General features: G+C 38.1%; 1 protein-coding gene across 1 annotated transcript in view; it reads right to left on the reverse strand.

Moving 5' to 3' along the window:
• The window catches only part of svp (COUP transcription factor 2), a gene marked incomplete at its 5' end in the record, with an annotated part of 135,192 nt that overhangs the window by 55,501 nt on the left and 61,951 nt on the right, over positions 1-17,740 (reverse strand). Inside the window, one exon of the mRNA XM_018510211.1 lies at positions 14,640-15,191. Coding sequence (XP_018365713.1) covers positions 14,640-15,191 — 552 coding nt within the window. The remainder of the gene's footprint in view (positions 1-14,639; positions 15,192-17,740) is intronic.

Raw genomic sequence — 17,740 nt, forward strand, 5'->3', positions numbered from 1 at the left:
CCAGAAACTCCTGTCTTTGTGCGTGTGGACATGTAAAATGTAGAGTCAGCGTAAGAGACATTGTATTCGAAAGCGAGTCCGGTAAAGAATCATAAATCTGGGTCCGAATTAAAAAGAGAGAAAGATGGATAGATAAAGGCGTTTATTAATATTCTAGGGTAAGCCAACGTTTTTAAACTTACTTCTATATGTTTAAAAATATAGAAATAAGTAAAGAGACAGAGAGAGAAAAAAAGAAAAATTATTTATATATAATAGATACATATTCTAGGATCAAGTTTTTTTTAAAAGACTAGAGAGACCAATATATATAGAAGATAATTATAATAATTATAACAATCATATATAATTATTCTATCTAATGCAACATTCTTATATTTACCTACGGAGATTGTGCGATATAATAGATAAAAGAAATAAATATCTACACGAGTTGTATCAGGAAGAGAAGGCATAGATAACACTTTTATGCGACACGGAGAACGACTCTCTTCTGCGAATTGAGCGTAATGTGATCGGTCGTAATAATAACAAGTACAGCTAAGCCGATTCGTACAGCTAAGCCGATTCATTGATTTAATAATATTCGTAGAAAAGAATGATGGAGCTTAATTTCAAATGTACATTATATAGAGAATACATAATCGTTTCAATTAAAATATAAATGTAAAACCGACTAACAATAAGAATATTGATCGAGAGATTGGACTAAATATTTCTTAATTATTAACACAAAACAGAGAGAGTTGTTCTACTTATTATTTCTGTTTTTAATCCAAATAATCAAATCCAAAATCTAAATAATTATTTAATAGAAGAGAAGAAGTTATATTATTATTGTACTTAGAAAATTAATTCATCGTTATAATATTGTTATTAATATTGATGTTAACAAAATATTAATATTTAATATCATCAGTTATTTTCTTTATTTCTTCGAATAGTTGTTCACGTCAGCTAATAAATAGCAAAAAGTCTGAAAACAGACTTTTCGCGACTTTATCGTGATTGCAACGCAGATGCTCACTAACGGCGGAGAGTTAATATCCATCGCGTGACAACTTAGCACTTTCATCCAATATTTATTACCACCTTCCGGGTACGAACGAGCATTTAAGAATTAATCTACCGCATGTCGCGAATCGTCGTGTGCGTCGAGCGTGTAGAGGAAGATAAAAGAAGTTGTGCGCTGGCAGAAGAACGTTCCGAAGAAGAATGCGTTTGGCGCGCGCGTCTACCATCGCGAAAGAAATTAGCGTGGATTTATGCGAGGAGGGGTCACGAAAGGGAGGGGATCGTCAAAAACCACGTTGGCGAGGCCAACGGCGTCGTCGAGAAAATAAGGACGTAAATCGGCGAGAGGGCTGTAAATTCCAGGCGCATTTGTTCCTAATTTAAAGAGTCCCCAGGCCGGGACCGACACCGTTTCTCGCCGTAGGGCATAGAAGGGAGTAGAGGGAACAGCAACATAGGGCTCTCTTCGGTTTTGCGGTGATTCTCTTTAGCGGGTGTTCGCTCCAGTAAAAGAAAAAAGAAAAGAACGAGGCAAGCGAGCGCGCGCGCTGGCGCTGGCGCGATTAATCTCTCGCTCGAGCACGCTCCAAAAGCTGCTCTCTCGACCTTGCGACTTATACGAGGATCTAAATTTGACCGTACGCGCTAATGAGCGTAGGCCGGCATTTCATTGATGAGGTGGAAAAAAGTATCGCGCGTTGCAACGCTTTTGCTATAGAGCACTTGCTAAAAGAGCGTTAAGTGCGTCAGCGAGATCACTTGACTTTAACACTCTTCTGTGTCCTATTCATATAGTTGGATTACAGACTACGATATATAAAAATTGCATAAGCCTTTTTAAGCTTCGTTCGAATTATATTACATTCATATTCCAAATAAAAATATTTTGTAACAATCGTAGACTTATATCATTCTTATAGAAGCTCTTTTGTTGTATCTTACTTTAATGTGTGTATGAATATTATAACAAAAATTATCCTTTATATGAATTAACTCGGATATATAAATACATATCTTCTCTTGCGTTTTTCTTTGTAAATTTAAACGGAACAATTTTTTGAGAAACAGATAAGATATACGAGATTTTAATTATATAAATAGATTTTAGTTAAATATATTATATCGTAATTTGCATGTGACACGAGTAAATTCTTTTTTCTAATAGAATATTATTTAATACAGCATTTTACGCGTTGTGAAATATATATAACATTTAACGTTTAGAGAGCAACACAGAATCAATTTGAAATACGTGCAATTCAAAGTTTTAGAGTACAAATTCTTCATCGGTGGTTTTGACGTTACGAATTAACGTCATATGTCGATATTCTCGAAATAGGTACCGCACAATCGTAGTAGGTGACACGTAGTAAGGGATTCCAATGCGTCCGCTATTTTTATGGCGTGACGACGCGATAGCGGGTGCGTCACAACGAGAAAGAAGAAGTTAGTCCAGCACGCGGACAGACTGTTACGGGACGTGCATGGCGGTCTCCTCCCGCATATTTAACGCCCTCCCCATGTCAAAAACGAGGCCATAAAACACGCTTGCGCGTAAATAAAACGCGGTCGCTTCGCCGTCTGCTCGGCGAAACTAGGCAATAGACAGCTACGGAGAAACCACACGTATCCTCTTTGACACCCCCTGCTCCTTTCCTCATACTCCATTCACCCTCACCCCAGTTGAGCACAAGAAATATGAGATTTGTCCGAGAATTCTCTGCGTCAGTGTTGAGCTTCACGTTTCTTCAGAAAGCCTTTTTCTCTCAAGAATTATATAAATTTATATATAAGACTAATTATTTTTCAAAAATAATTTCAATTTATAATATAATTTAATGTCAATGTTGACTATCTTATTTTTTACATTTTTGCAAAGGTACTTTTGTATATCTAGATTTTAGTTAAATTCTTTAAAATCCGTATTTTTATCTAATCATTTAAAAAAATTGATCAACCACAGTCGAATATTCTTTTTATATTTAACTTAATTGATCAATTTTTACAATTGCATCTAGTTTTACAACTACGTTTACGCACAATTGTAGAATGGGCTTTATATAAAAAGTGCGTACACTGAAAAAAAAGATTGGCTGCTGCAGCAAATTAGATGATAAAATATATATGGCATAGCATTTTTAATTGGTTGCAGCAGTCAACTTTTGGTTGCGTTAGCCTATCGGAATCCTATACTGACAACGCAACCAAAAATATGGCGTAACATTGTTAATTGGCTGTAGCAACCAATTAAAAATGCTATGCCATATATATTTTATCATCTAATTTGCTGCAGCAGCCAATCTTTTTTTTCAGTGTAGTTGTAAAAATTGATCGATCACAGTTAAATGTAAAAAGAATATTCGACTGTGGTTGGTCAATTTTTATAACTACACAATCTTGTAGACTGAGCTTTATGAACTTTACGTTTAAAATTCAACACGATCCTCCACAACCGGCTGTTTTTTTAGCTTAGACCAACCCCCGGCGAAAAGGGGTTCTTTGTTTCCATCGTTCGCGATATCGCACTCGAACGCATTCTCGACGCATTGCTCGCGGATGTGCACGTGGGAGGGTTAAGCGGCGACGCGTGGATACAGTTTTTTTTTGTTTCAGCCGGGACGGTCTGAAACGCGTGTAGAGAGGAGTTAGATTGGCAAAAGGACTACGGAAAATTCAGTCGGGGTTCGCCGTCCGCGGTGCTATCCACGACGACGTCGATAAGGCGTCTGCATTGTCCGGTGGTCACGTGTTTCGACCGTGCCCTAACTTCGCCACCCCTCGCGGGACACCAGGCCACCCCGATTCGCTGTTTATATTAAACTCCGGGGTTAATACCGTGGCTTACTCTAATGCCGGGGCAACCCTTTGCCCTGCGATACGCTGATAAGGAATATGCATGCGGACACGGGAGGATCCGCTCTCTCTTGCCGATGGCACTTTGAATACGCTGTTTACAACACAAGCAACAACGATATTCCAAAACTATGTGCATCACAGAAATCAACTGAAAGATGCTTTTACAGGCAATAATATTATAAGAGCATATTAAAGCTGTTTTACGACGATGAATTTTTCGAAAAAAATTTTTAGTGAAAAGTTCCTCAACATGCCTCATCAAATATATTATGAAACTTATAATTATGACTCTAAAAGGTTATATAGATGTTCAAAGTGATAAAACTATGTAGAGATGATATGCAGATAATATATGTGACAATAATTTTAAAAAAAGAGAAGAATTTTTAATTTGAAAGTCTTCTAAATAATTAATAAAAACTAATATAAACGCTATAATATTAGAATATTTACAAAGTGCAGAAATTTGAAATGATACATATGATACATATTTAATATAAAAAAGACCAATATTAATAAAATACTATGATACATAATGTAAGTATTTTTCTGTACTTAAAAAAAAAATCAATTATTATTTTAAAATAAATCTGTTTTACAAGATTTATTTTTATTATGCTTCGTATTGATTTATATATCTTTCGAGCAATTGCGAAAAGGCGATACGCTTCTTTTGTTGCGATAATGATCTGATTTAATGACCTCCACAAATCCAACAACCATGAATCGTGATATTTTCCGCGCGTTATTAATGTATCGCGATCTAATCAATATGTTTATAGTGATATAATGTGTTAGACTCTATTTCACTTAATATTCAGTTATATAATTGTGTATCCTCTTTAAGATAGATTATATAACTTTAACTTGTGATTATATCTACGTGTAAATACTATGACATATATATATTAAAAATGTAAGAATATTTCTAATGTATATTTGAAGTATAAAAAATAATTTCATTGGCATATCAGATCAGTATTTCAGTAATAACTAAAGTTATCTCTTTATTGCTCTTTTTTCTTGGATAAGAAGAAATCAAAATAATCATAAAAAGAACATAAAACACAGCATGTTAACGATCCGTTTACTAGCAATAATAATTTAAGTAAGTATGTATGATGCACATAGACACATAGACATCTTGGTTCTTGAAATTATGTAATTAGTAAGAACACAGATACAAAGTACTGATTACTATATTACAATAACTAATATTTTATTTAATAAATAACGTCATTAAAATACTAAAGTAAAAAATATCAAGATAAAATTTATACTATCTAAATTAGATGCACAGTAAAAAATTTGAAACGGTAACGGCATCGTTATAACTCTTTCAACTTGAAGAAAAACCTAACGATTTAATCTCCAATGGTCGTTGACAGGTTAATCGATCACAAGCCGCGATGTCGGAATTGTTCTCCAATTTACGTCCGAGTCTCCATCACGGAATTGCGACGACGCGGCGCGATGTTGCCGACGCATTGGAGTGTCGCTCGAGCGAGTATGATTCGAGCATTATCGGTCGGCGTAGCGCGATGAGCGGATGAAGAGGGCAGATAATAAAATGAAAATGGGTAACGCTTAAAGTCAAAAGTTCGGGAGTGGCGAGAACCCCCGACCCGACCCAGCGGCGCGCGGTGTAACAATGCGAGATAGAGGGCCCACCACCGACCATGGGGTAGGAGGAAGGGTCGCGGACTCGGGTTCACAGATAACACATCCCTCCGCGGTTCCTCCGCATCCCGCTGCGACCGCCGTCAACCTCTACCCCTTCTGTACCACCCTCTCTTGCTCTTTCGGTAAGTATGTGTGTATGTATGAGCGCAACACTGGAGTCGTCACCCTCTCGAAACACAGCCGGGTAGTTTGCGGCACGATGTACCGCACAGTGGCGTCGGCATTTGCATTGTTTTTCTCCGGATCGCGAACGAAAACGCGAGAGTCGCGAGGAAACGTAAAGAACGCTTACGAATGTCGTCATGGAGCGTGAAATTGTGGGCGCTTTTTCTTTTCTATTTCTTTTTTTTTAAAGAGAGCGTGAGAGCCAATCACTTTGCTCGTGTTAATCGAGCTTTGTATTGGTTTCTTTGAGATTCATGCTTCTACTAGTTCAGAAATTTTTAGAGAAAATACTACCTTGCGATATCTCTTCTCCTTAAATTCGTTGGAGTGGAATCTCACTTTAAAGAGTGAAAATTAAGTCAGTCTTAAAAAAGAGTGGCTCAATATTTTTAATCTTTAAGAGTGAGATTTCACTCTTCAGAATGACAATTCACTTTATAAAAGTTCTAGAGAGTATATAAGACAAATTATGTTTTTCAAGACTTGATGTTTCAACAAATATTTTTTAATTAGTATTCTTTATATATTAACAATTTTAAGTATATATATATATATATATATATCCTTTTATTATATATTTAAATAATTAATTTTTTTTAATTCCGTTGCAATCAGTAACATGGCAGTTAAAAATTTAAATGTTATGTACGAACATTTAAATTATGACTAAAAAAATATAAATCTCTCATTTATCCGAACAGTTTTTTTATTGTAAATTGCAATCTTTCAATTAACGATATCAAGATAGAAGAATTTACCGAGGATCGCAAAAAGAGAGAATACAACTAGAATCTCACGATCCAATTATGCGAAGTGTTGTCGATATTTTCACCGTTTCCTCCAACTTCATCACGTCTTCGCGATCCGTTACTGTATTGCGGAAACTGAAAATCATGATTACTTGGCTGACAAACGTCTGACACTTTGGCCGCTTAGATTCGTTCCATGATAGACGCTGATTAGTCGATGACATGGTTTAACTATCCAAGCGATTTCTATCCCATATCCTGCATTCTGCATCCCATTTCCCCCTTCACCTCTCGTATCCTTCACTGATGGACGCTCTTTCCTGCTCGTGCTCGACATTTCGAGTGCACGATTGTTTCATCATGTCGATAAATTATCCGAGGTTAACAAGTGAGTTACGGACGGACAGACGGCGATAATAACGACAATGATAAACGCGTCAATAATACGCCGACCTATTCGGCAACGCGGTTATAAACGATATTGATGATGGACCGATGTAACTGTCGCGACGAATCGTGGTATGGCCTGGTGTTCGATTATGAATTCGGGACACGAAGTGCACATCCCGTTCATGGATCGCCTTCCGGGATTAATTGGGACATTATAGATAAAAGCTTTGCACCTCCTATAATCTATTCATATCTAAAAAGCCTCGAAATGCGTACAAGCATGGAATATATCTTATTTTGGCGTTAATTTTAATAACTGTAACTATATTTTAACAATAAAATTCATTTTTATATGTAATTAACTTTTCATCTTCAATCTGAATCTTTTTAGTACAAGCAAAATTCCATTCTCAAATTTTATTCTCATTTTTGTTCAAATTTAATTTTTTATAAAATGTAACATTTAAGCTAAAAAAAATTGTTTAATAATATAATAGAAATATTAAAATAATGAATTTTTTTAAAGCTTAGAACAGTAAACAAAATTTGAGCTAGATCCAGATCGCAGACAGAAATATGATTATAGAAAGTTCATTAAAGATACAGACAATTTTTTAAATGAACAAAAGTAATACCCAGACAATCTATAATTATTCTAATCTGATCCACAATTCTAAAATAATCTCGAATCTGTTTTTTACTCTTATAATTTTATAGCAATTAAGATTAGAATAATTTCTACAACACATATCTTCCTGTTTCTGACGAGAAAATATATGCAATAATCTCAAAACGTTTATCGATCAACCGAAGAATGCGGTAAAAGATCACGAGGAAAGAGGAACATCGAATCGAGATATTTGCGTGATGAAATTAAGGTGTAATTACTATTGACAGTCCTTGTCAATGGCGGCTGACAGGTGTGGGTGTGTACCAATCGTTACGTCAGTCTCGTATCTAGGCTCGAATAGAGGGTGCCCTGTCCGAATGTACCGAGTCATCGACGGCGGTAGGAAATTGAAAAAAAGAAGAGTGACCGTACGGCCTCACGCAATGCCTACATTAATGATGTGGCAATATTTTATTAAACATACCGGCACGCGGTGCTCGAGAGCCTCACGGCTACAACGGTTCGCATTCATCTCGTTCGATTTCCTAATACTTCTTGAAGCCATTCTCCGGTTTTTACCGATTTATTTAAATTTTAACGTAATTACTTAAAGTATATTTTATTAAAATGTATTTATTCACACACAAAGCATTAGAGCGTAAATAGTAATTTACAATAATATCTTATTAGATATCTTGTTAGATATTTATAAATATATCATAAAAATAAATAATTCATTACTTTAAAGCGCTCAAAAGAGATTATTTTATAACGAGAAATATAAAAGAGATAAGTACACTGAGAGAAAAATGTTTGGTATTTGTAACTATAATTACATATCACTATAATTATGAATATTACTGCTATAATAATAGTAACAGTAACTATGTATATAGTTCTACCAACAAATGTATATAGTTGGCAACCTAAAATGACTATATAATTATAGTTGTTATAACCATAAAATAGTTGAAATTACCATAAAAATGATTCAAGTGACTATAATTTTATAGTTATATTTTGGACCAATCATATATTTTTTATAAAATTATAGTCACTTGAATCATTTTTATGGTTATAACAACTATAATTATATATATATATAGTCATTTTAGGTTGCCAACTATATACATAGTTACTGTTACTATTATTATAGCAGTAATAATCATAATTATAGTGATATGTAATTATAGTTACAAATACCAAACATTTTTCTCTCAATGTAATGTTTACAAAAAATTCGGTCAAAAATGTTGATTCTTTCTTTTATCAATGAAGAAATTATGGATAATGAGATTTTAATAAATATAATTTACATAAATCCTAAAAAGATATTCAAGATATTTGAATCACAAGTAAAAATTGTAAATTCTCGTTTAAATAAATATCAATACTAAAATACCCGCTCATTAATAATTATTTTTCCATCCAATTGTCCAACTTTTCTTCCCGTTCATTAGCATCAACGAGATGTAACATCCAGCGTCGAACAAGCGTTTTAAAAAGTCAATGCGTAGGTAGCCGGAAGTAGTCGGGGCGCCGCAGAGATGCCGCGAGATCTACATCTCTCTCTCTCTCTTTCTATCTCTTAGGGGCCGATGTCGATTGTCCCTCGTTGGGCTTACGTTCTTAATTAGATCGTTAAATACCGGTGGCATCCGCGCGCGCAGAAATGCAACGGCAGCGTAGCAGCAACACGCCCGTCCACTCGTCAGGCTCGCTCGCGCGATGGTTGCTGGCTGTTGGGCAAGGCAGAGGGAATTGCATTGCATGCCACATAATCGTGGGAGTGTTTCCCATCAAGATACACGTAGGTACCGCACACTCGCTCGCGCCGGACTCCGGTAATACCCTCTCTCGCATAAATATATCTGCGCTGCGCGCATTTACATGCCCGCCTCTACGGGGTGGCTCGGCGCGGCGCACGCCGAGATAATGCGGCCGATCTTATCCAAGGTAGCGAAGCTTGGATTTCGGAACAGATCGGACCATCCTAATCTCGGGAAGCGAAACGGCTGATAATGATTCGCGCTTCGAGCCTCACGTTTTTCTTTTCGCGAATTAAGGGCGCGGAGACACGAGAGAACTTGCGCCTCGAATTTCACCTGGTGAAATCGGTAGAGAAGAATATATCATTTCTTCTGGGGAGCTATTTATTACAATTAATTAAAATTATATATTTTGTATAGGGGAATTCTTTTTTTTTTTTTATGAAGAAATAAATCAGCTAATATTTTTCTTAACCAGAAAAATATCAGCATCAGCCTCTCTTCACACCCGATTTCGCAACGGGATGCGAAATAGCTCGAAATTAATCGCGATATTCCGGGGAAACATTACTGACCGCGGGATAAATGGCAGCGCCGGTTGTTCTTGCAATTAAAGGTCTCTCTAGGTAAGAGAGAGCCATCGTGGTGTGGGCGAGCTCCTTTTCCCGTATAATTACGGCCGATGTATCGACGTCGAGGACGTAATGATCTCGGACGACGATTATTCAAGCGGCAGCGCGCTCAAACGTTTTGGACCACCGGGTATGTAATATCTCGTGCATACACAACACCGGAGAAAGTTGAGAGGCGGCCAATCTTAGCGAGCTAAACGTACTTTATGCACCGTGCCCTCGTTCCGCCGTTTTATCCGAACAATTAGACACGTGGTCCAACGGCCACGGGGTGTACGAAAAAAGTCACAACCTTCCATCTCGCGGGCGGAGAGGAATCCCCGCGATGTAGGAGAAAGAGAGAGAAAGGAAGCGGAAAGAAATTTATCCGCGTTCGCGCCGCCGGACACGCTAATTTCACGTCAATTACACGCGACACGTAACGTACCGTAATCGCTCGGAGTCTTCCGAAGCAACACTAAACACATGTATTAAAATACGATAGATACTGGAATACACGGAAAGGCACGAGTTTGTTTCAGCTATTATCGTGATTAGACTTGATTGACATTACTTTTATAGTTCAGTCTCGTAAATAAATATTTTAATTTACGTTAAGAAGCTGGAGAGTTTCTCATACTTTCTCATTATAAATTGTTTGTTTAACAAATAAGAAATAATCATAAGCACGCACACACACAGTTACAAAATTGCAAATACAATTGTACGAGTAATAAATTAATAAATAGAAATATATGCTAACGAAGAATCCCTGTGGAATTACATTCAGTTTTATTATAATCGTTGAATATTAATCAATCGGTTTTCTCGTAATTCGTAGTTCTTGTGTGCAACAAAACCAATCCAGTTATTGGAAAGCGAGAAGTTGCAAGATGATTTAAACAGCTTAACACAAGACATTATGACGTACGTTTTCTGGTAATAGCAATTTGCATATTAGACCAGTTGAGATAATCGTTGTCGCGATGCTAGATGTTTCTCACGATTACATCAAGTATCAAACGCTAATTATCAAACGCTCCTATTTATAGGGCAAACGAAGCAAAAATTTGAGCGGCAACCGTTTATTATCTCGAAATGAAATCTTAAAACGGCATACCAGCCTCGGTGCAATTAATAATGCATTTCGCATTCATTTATTTCTGCGTTTCGCTAAAGTGACACACCTCGATTAGCGTAATAACGTGCTACGGTACGTGCGAACATTCATTCTGCTTTTCATTTCAAACGAATTCATTCACGACCGTGGGTTACAAACCGTTTCCACGCTTTTGCCTTCCATTATGTTAAATTGAACGAAACGATGTCCTAGCCCATTCGCTTTTTAACCTTCACAATAGTGATCCTTTAACCCCTTAACTGTGATAAATAATAAGCTTATCTCGAGTCGGTTGGCATTATCAACACTTATTATGAGATGTGTTACCGGAAATTTATTAAGCAGTATTTATTCTCAACCTATATGTGTATTCTTATTATCAATAAATTAAAAAGTAAATGTTCGAAATACTCTCATACACACAAATCTGAGATTTAAAATCTTTTTGAAATAGGCTTTATGACATTTTAAAATATTTATGATTGTGAGTAAAGAAACAAAATTTTAGTATCGCGTTAGAAATTACAAATGATAAAAAAAAATATATATATATATGTATATATTAAATTATAAACAATTAATAAAACATTAATTAATTTCTAGTCGAGAGTTTTACTTTAACAACACTTTTATTTAAAATTTAATATAAATAAGAAAATTGATCAAAACTTTACATTCATATTCTATCTTTATATATAATATATTATTCTTTTTAATGATTCGGATCTTAAATTAGTCAAGGAATCTTTTTCTGATTTATTCATCAAACACACACAAACACACACTCTACGGTCATAAAAATATAATTACATTTAAAAAGGATTGTATATAAGCTGAGCTGCACGTTTAAGCTTTAAACGTTAAGTCGTAAGGGAGAAGAAGGAAGAAAGGCTCACCCATATAGGAAGGATACGAGGCGAGGAAGAAAACAACTAGAGGTCCAGCGATCGCGTCTGGGCGCAAAAAGAGTAGAAAAAGTCGAGCGAGGCAAAAAGAAGGAGGGGAAGTTCCCCGAGAATGGGGACATTAGCATAAGCTAAGCTAAGCTAAGCGTGCCCATATAGCACGGAAATAAATAGCCCCCCGTCTCGTATCTACGGCGAGATGCTTTAGCATGGGCCATCGTCGTGGTCGCCGCCGCCGCCGCCGCCGCCGCCGTCGTTCTTCTCATCGTCCTCGTCGACCCCCCCTGACTGAAATCTACCGCCCGGTCGCGAGATGTGTGCGTGCGAACGTGCGTGCACGTATCCAACGAGAGAACACACCGGCAGAAGAGGATCGCCCGGTCCGAAATCCTCTCGGTGTACGTGTTGCGTATACGATGGTGGTGGTTCCTCCTGGAGAAAGGAGCAGATGGGCCGGGAGATAGCTCGCGCGAGCGCTCGTTCGGACAGGATGCGGTTGTCATCGGATGCGCCGAAAGAGGGAGAGAGATAGAGGGAAAGGCAGGAGATAGATACCGGGACTAGAGATTGGCTTCGGGGAGCGAGAACACGTTGCGGCGGGAGACGGACAGAGGGAAGTGGAGAAACGCATTGTCTCAACGGCTCGATGACGATCGCGACACAACGAAGGTACGGTACGTACACCGCCGCGGCGTTACACATTGTTACGTCAGTGAATTGTCGTCATCCCGTCGCCGTCGTCTCCTGGTCCCGACGGGGATCGCGCCGCTGGATGACAGTCGCAGGCGTACCGGCGGCGATAATATCTCCGCCACGTCGATTAGACGCAGCCCGCGGTCAGCGAGCAACGGACAACGTCGAGAGAGGGAGAGAGGACGTACATCTTCTCTGGAGAGACATAGAGAGCGAGATGGAGAGAACCATTCCGCTTATGCTCGGAGAGTTCTTCCGGCGCACGCTCTCCTGCCACCCGGTACGTGGTACAGGAACCATGAGGCTTCACGATCGGAGGAAGAGAAAGAGCATTGTCCCTCTCGGTGCGCTGCTAGCCTCTCTAGGCCCGTCGAGAATCGCGGCTACGTGACAACGAGCGTCTTCGAGATAGCATCGTCATGACGATTATAGGCGGGACAGGCAGGCAGGCGCGGGTAATACAGACGACGACCAAAGTATCGTTGTAACGTAGGGAATACGTCGTGAAGACTCTTGGCTCGTGCTACGAGACGCAAAAACGCGAAGCAGGATGGCTTTCTGGTTCTCCCAGCACGTTTTTCAAAGGGAATTCATGACAAATCTGTCATCGCGCGCTCGTGATGTCTAAATAATATTTCATGGGATAGTACTTATGCAGTGAGTCTTTTTTCTTCAACAACAAAGAACTACTTGACAAAGCTTGAAAAAAAAACTTTTAGTGGCGTAATTTTTAGTGAATACGAAACTAGACTTTTTAACCTTTACAGATTGGGAAAACCGCTATAGTGATGTTGAAATGCCATGTTTTGAAATAAGGATATATACAATAAAATAAATTATAGTAAATCTTCTTACTTAAGGAGAGGAAAAACTGTAAGATTTTTAAATCTAAAGGTTAACAAAACTCGTGGATTTAGAAGCACGTTTCATTTCAATTATGAATAAATCACAATTTATCACCATATATTTTTATCGTCAAAATAGAAGGAAAAACATTTATAAAATATACTCCAACTTAAATCAGAGTACAGAGTGGTTGAATAAAATTATCTCATACTGAGAGAAAAGATATAGTATTGATAACAAAAAAAAAGAATTATTCACAAATGGCCAATTATCATTAGATTACTTTGTTAAAATTACAAAATACAATATTTTTTTGTAAGACGAACAAAATTTTTTTATTTAACAGTACAAATTTATTCGGTTACTCACGTTTTGTAAATACCAATGTAAAATTTGGTTGCCATTACAAAATAAGTATTCTTTTAGTAATATCAACAAAATAATCCACTATGGTAGAACAAGGAGTGTTTCGCGGAGCTATCAGAGATGGCGTGTCTTCTCGAGAGAAATTCAACGTCTACCTCTATAAAGCCGAGACGATTAGAGACTAATCTCGTGGACTTCTTGGTTCTCGCCACACCATGATCAATCATGGTAACTACAATATTTTTTCAGAGCGATTAGTAATCTCAATTGCTCTAAATCTATATATATTTTTGCTAAGCTAAGAAAATTCAAAAACGCCAAACATAATCACTCTGTAGAAAGTGAGAGATACTTATATATTATTCATTTTGTTCCGGTAATAAAATGTTCTATTTCTAATTACAAAAGATCTATAAACATCATACAAAACAGTTTTGTACCATTAAATGATCAGTTTAGTTAATAAATTCAACAAATTAACCCTTACCATACTATCTACAATTTGGTGCCTCATCCATACCATCATGGGTCACTTCAAATATCTTCGTTTTTTCATCTCTTCAAAATAATAAAAAAAATCTCTAAAAATTCACCAACATACTTTCAACTTTCTAGAATAAATATTGACTCTTTATTTTGGGAAATAATAAAATATAGTATAATTTATAATTACCGAAAAACTCAAAGAAACTTGCACGAACAGGAATCGCTCGGTCACTAGTTATCCATATTAGTACGGTAAGGGTTAATATTATCGTGGTAACCAACGGTTTGATTGATCATATATATCAACAAATAGTTTTTGTGTCAATAACAAAACTTTGATTATTGGTACAAAACATTTCTCTCAGTGCAGACTCACCAGTGGTGAAGAGGACGATGGCCTTGAGGCAGCTGTACTCTGCGGAGTCGACGTGAAGCGCCTTGAGTTTCTCCACTTGCTCCTGGAAGATCCTGATGTGATCCATGAAGGCGACCACGCGATCCGCTGCCATCGGCGAGGCGGGAAGGCCTGCCGCCGCTAGAAGCGGTGCCACGTGGAGGGGCATTGAGCACTGGCTCGCGTTCAGGACAAACAGCTCGCTCCACACTAGCCTGAGCAGGGCCACCTGGTCCGTCACTTGAAGATCCGGGAAGAACGGGATGTTCCGGGCCCACTCAACCGCCGAGAAGAGCAGCCGCGCTGCGAGCTCGCAGATATTGTCGATGCCCATGATGTTGTTGGGCTGCATGCACTGGCCGTATCTCGAGGTCGGATAGGGCTCCGCCCTCAGCAGCAGGCTTATGTACGACGAGAGGTAAGAGTGTCCGTTTAGGCTGGCACACGCGACCGCGTCCCCGTTCGTCAGGGCGAACTGGCCCGGCAGACCCGGCAGCGAGGGTTGCGACGGCGGCACTCGCCCCCTTTGCACAGCTAAAAACAGAAACGAAGGCGTCGAAACGCTTGATAATGTGAAGACTCGTCTTTATCTAAGATGCTGATCTCACTTTCACGTTACACGGTACAATCTCTTTGTCATCTTGTCCCGAGATCTGCGCGAGAGACGAATCAAGACGGCGAATAAGTTAGTTGATCGAGCTTGTGGAATTCGAACATCTTGAAATATTACACGTGAAAAATGAGAAAAATGATTTAAAAACGTAAAATATATCAACTATGCAACTCTACTTCTTACAATTATAAATAAGAATTTATAATATAAAGTATAAATCAATTAAAAGAAATAATCCTATTTTTTATATTGAAGCTGATCTTGGTGCTCAATAATATTTATATGCAAATTTTTACAAATATATTTTTCGGTTTTATAAACTACACGCCAATACGATTTGTCAGACTTGAAATGCAATCACAAATTAAAACTTAAATATTAATATCTATAATTAGATTGATCGTCAATTTAATAATAATGTTAATAAGCATTATATTTACAAAAATTTGCATATTATTAAACACCAAGCCTCTTTCTCGACTAAAAATAAAATTCCTCTTATATAAACGCGGTTATTTAATTTCAACTTAACTGTTTATCTTTTTCTAATTTTCCTTAGAATTAGAAAAAGATAAAGAATAAATTGAACTGAGATTAAAGTTAAGCAGACATTGGTGGAACCAGGTCTAAACGAATACATTTCTCTCTACTCTTTAAAAATGCAAATTACAAATCTTTTAAAGTAATTTTCATGAATTATTTACACCTGTACATCTCGCTTTAAAACTAAATGTTAAAGCCAACGCTTTAACTTGTCCTAGTTTTACGTATGACCTTCATCTATCCCTTCCTTAAAGTGTCTCGAGGTTTGTAGGAAAATTTCAACGTACGCAGGGAGTCTGATAAGCCTGTTGCGCAATGAGATTTATCTATGCAGTCACGCGTCATCGAGTTCGCGACTCCGGCATAAAAGAGAACCAAGCTCTTTCACTTTTCGGTACGCAATCCTTTGGTTGAAATATTACCTATCTAAACCGTACCTAGCTCATTTTCAAAGATACATATACCTATCCATTCACCATAAGTGTATTTATATAAATTATTGTATCGATGTTTCATATGATTAACGTCAACGCAAGATAAGACTCTGACGCATGCAATTTAGCGACGAATATATCGTTAACCTTGATCACGTGTAAAAGATTAACAACAATCATCCTTGAATATCCTAAGTATCAAGGGCACTTTTATTCATTTCTGATGAGCAGGATAAAAAAATCTGACGAACGGGTTGCGCCATGTATGTCTATAATGCGAATTTCTATGTCGCTCAGGGCGATCATCCTCATCAGACAGACGTGACGTAACGAACAGAGGTCCTTTTCTTTCGCTCGTGCCGACCACCGCGTAGCTAACGGTCCGTTTCACCGAGAGACCGTTGGAGCAATTCGTGCCTCGCAGCAGAGATTTAGTTAGGGATACGTAACGCGCTCGTTTAACCGCGTACACTACTTCGCTACGTGTGCTAGCCACTTCCAAGAAGTCACCGGCGATACGAATGGTTACGGAGAGCTGTATGACACCTGTACCGGAACCCGGATGAGTCTCTCACGGCGATACTCTCAAGTGCCTGCAAATATTGTGCAAAAGCAAATACACGCCATGGTATACGTGCCATAACACGGCACGTTCGAGTACACGCAAATACAATCGCCCGTGAGACACGCTGCCGGTGTCGGTGATTCGATCGCAGTCGTACAAATTTCGCCGAAAGCTGTGCGCTCGGCCGTACCGGTTCATCGACCGGCATCACCATTATTATCGTCATCATCATCATTATCCCCATCATCATCGTATCATTGAGGTTAATGTCCGCTGCAATTCTAGACATGCTATTTCGACGGATTTAGTTATCCCTTTTTTTGCTGAAACACATGCGTTTCTAAGAGAATTTGTAACTTCGCTGCATTTACGTATTATGTTTTTTCCACAGAATAGAAGTTCAATATTGCGGTCTGGAGTATAATGATTATTACAATAATTGTATGTCTTCTTATAATACCCTTTCACTTAAAATTATTACGACGTATATTATACATTTATGCAATTAATATATGTAAATCTCGTATATTCGTGCATAATACAATCTACATAAACTTGACAAAATAATTTAAACTTAGTTCTTCCGTTTTAAAGGGATTTCGGGTATCGATCGGTGATTTCCTACACGGGCCTCGATTGCGAGCGACGACAATGCCTTTTCACTGTGCGACCACGCGAGATGTCCTGTAAACCGTTATGTCCTTATAAACGTACCTCTGCCGCATTCTCCGGGCGCGATTACCGCGATTATTACCGGACCGCGTATTTTTTCCGCGCGTGGACTGCACACACGTATACATGCGAAAGAAGGTAGTAGTGGACGACGACGCGATTACTCCGTTGAGTAACGACCGCGCGTGTTCTTGCGCGATTGTCCGCCGTGCGAGTGTACGCGATTGCGCTCATCTGTCCGCGTAACGCAATTACT

Source organism: Trachymyrmex cornetzi, unplaced genomic scaffold (genome assembly GCF_001594075.2).
Source record: "Trachymyrmex cornetzi isolate Tcor2-1 unplaced genomic scaffold, Tcor1.1 scaffold11, whole genome shotgun sequence".
In the NCBI taxonomy this organism is placed as follows: domain Eukaryota; kingdom Metazoa; phylum Arthropoda; class Insecta; order Hymenoptera; family Formicidae; genus Trachymyrmex; species Trachymyrmex cornetzi.